At 64.2% G+C, this 1,611-nt stretch overlaps 1 protein-coding gene across 1 annotated transcript in view; it reads left to right on the forward strand.

Moving 5' to 3' along the window:
- Positions 1-998, forward strand: part of GSG1L (GSG1-like) — a 97,254-nt gene extending 96,256 nt beyond the window's left edge. The window contains exon 6 of the mRNA XM_004692052.2: positions 465-998. Coding sequence (XP_004692109.1) covers positions 465-607 — 143 coding nt within the window. The 3' untranslated portion in view covers positions 608-998. The remainder of the gene's footprint in view (positions 1-464) is intronic.
- Positions 999-1,611: the final 613 nt, after the last annotated feature.

Below are 1,611 nucleotides of genomic sequence, written 5' to 3' on the forward strand. Positions count from 1 at the left end.
CCCGCCTTGGCCCAGGGGGCCGCTGAGCCCGCCTTGCTCGCAGTCCTGTGCACCTGCTCCCACACTCCGTGAGCGCATGCGCTGGGCGAGGGCTGGGTGGCTGCGTGGCTGTTGGTTACAGGTAGCGGTGCAGGCAGAAAGCGGGGCGGGTGTGTGAGCAAGGAGGAGGCCGGTGGGAACGGCGGGGTGGCCATGGGCGGGCCGTGCGGGAGTGGGTGTAGGATGCGGTGTGAAGAGCATGTGACCCCAGGGGGGTCGTGTTGGTGGGCTGGTCCACGGGTGGCCGGGTGCTGGCAGAGGCGAGACCGGGTCACATGCACTGACGGACAGGCGGGTGATGGGTGACTGGTGGGGAGGGAAGGCGGACCCAGGTGAGTGGGCGGGTGGGCAGGGGAGCGGCGAGGCTGTGGGCAGACGCGGGTGGCGGAAGACGGCTGTCTGCACTGACACTCTTGTCTCGGCAGGTCACCAGCCACACATGGGCGACTCCTGGCCCCGGAGCTCCGCACAGCAGCCACACCATTTGGCTGACTCCTGGCCCCGGAGCGCCGCACAGGAGGCGCCAGAGCTGAACCGCCAGTGCTGGGTCCTGGGGCACTGGGTGTGACGGAGGCCCGGCCTGGCCCGCAGAACTCAGGCCGGCGGCAGTGGTACCAGCCCCGGCCACCAAGCCACTGGTCCGAGGCCACCTGGCCTGTGTGCTGTGAACTGGGTGGAGAGGCACAGGCCTGGCCTGCCTGGCACTGCCTGGGTCTCAGGGCTCTGGAGACGGCCAGGGCAGCCGAGGGGATGCAGAGGACACGGAATGACTTTGGGACGAGGAACTCTTGCCACCACACATGGCGTCGTGCTGGTGCAGCTGGGTGCTGGCAAGGCCCGACTCCAGCCGCCGGAAGCCTGGGCACCCACGGGCCAGCCAGGGGCTCGGGAGGTGCCCAGGTGCAGAGCCCTGGGGGCGCCAGGCGCTGCACTGGGGGTCACAAGTCAGCCGCACAGCAGGGGCTCAATAAATGCTTGTTGAACCTGTGCTCTCACTGCGTGGAGGCCGGTTGCTCTCTGGGCTGTGGCTGCCTCCTTATAGCTCCTCTGTCAGGTCCTCTAGGGTCCTGAGGGTGACAGCCTGAAAGTGTGGGGTTAGCTGTGGGGCCAAGGGGCCTGGAGTGGGGTTTGGGCCTGGGGAGCAAGGGGTAGGGTAGAGCCAAGCTGGGAGACTCCCTTGGATCCAAATGTGGACGAGGCAGGCGCCAGGCTGGTGGAAGATGTGGGTGGGCAAAAGATGGGCTCTCAAACCCAGGCCCCAACTGAGGAGATGGAAAAACATTGGCCCCCCCACCCCACCCCGGGAAACCCTTTATGCTCTGTCTAGAGCCACCTGTACCTCAAATCCTAGGGCTTAGGAATAGATCCCTACAGTATAGATGAGGGGACCTAGGGTCACAGAAAATGAGTAACTTGCGTAGGTCACAGACTGAGCATATGGAAGAGCTGGGGTTTCATTCAGGATTCCTAAGCTCCAAATTCTTCCCAGAACATAGTTTTTCCTCTTCCAAAAGTTCATAATTCATCCATCCACCCACCCACCCATCCATCCATCCACCCACCCATCCACCC

Source organism: Condylura cristata, unplaced genomic scaffold, assembly GCF_000260355.1.
Source record: "Condylura cristata isolate star-nosed mole 26May11 unplaced genomic scaffold, ConCri1.0 scaffold00032, whole genome shotgun sequence".
Lineage (NCBI taxonomy): Eukaryota > Metazoa > Chordata > Mammalia > Eulipotyphla > Talpidae > Condylura > Condylura cristata.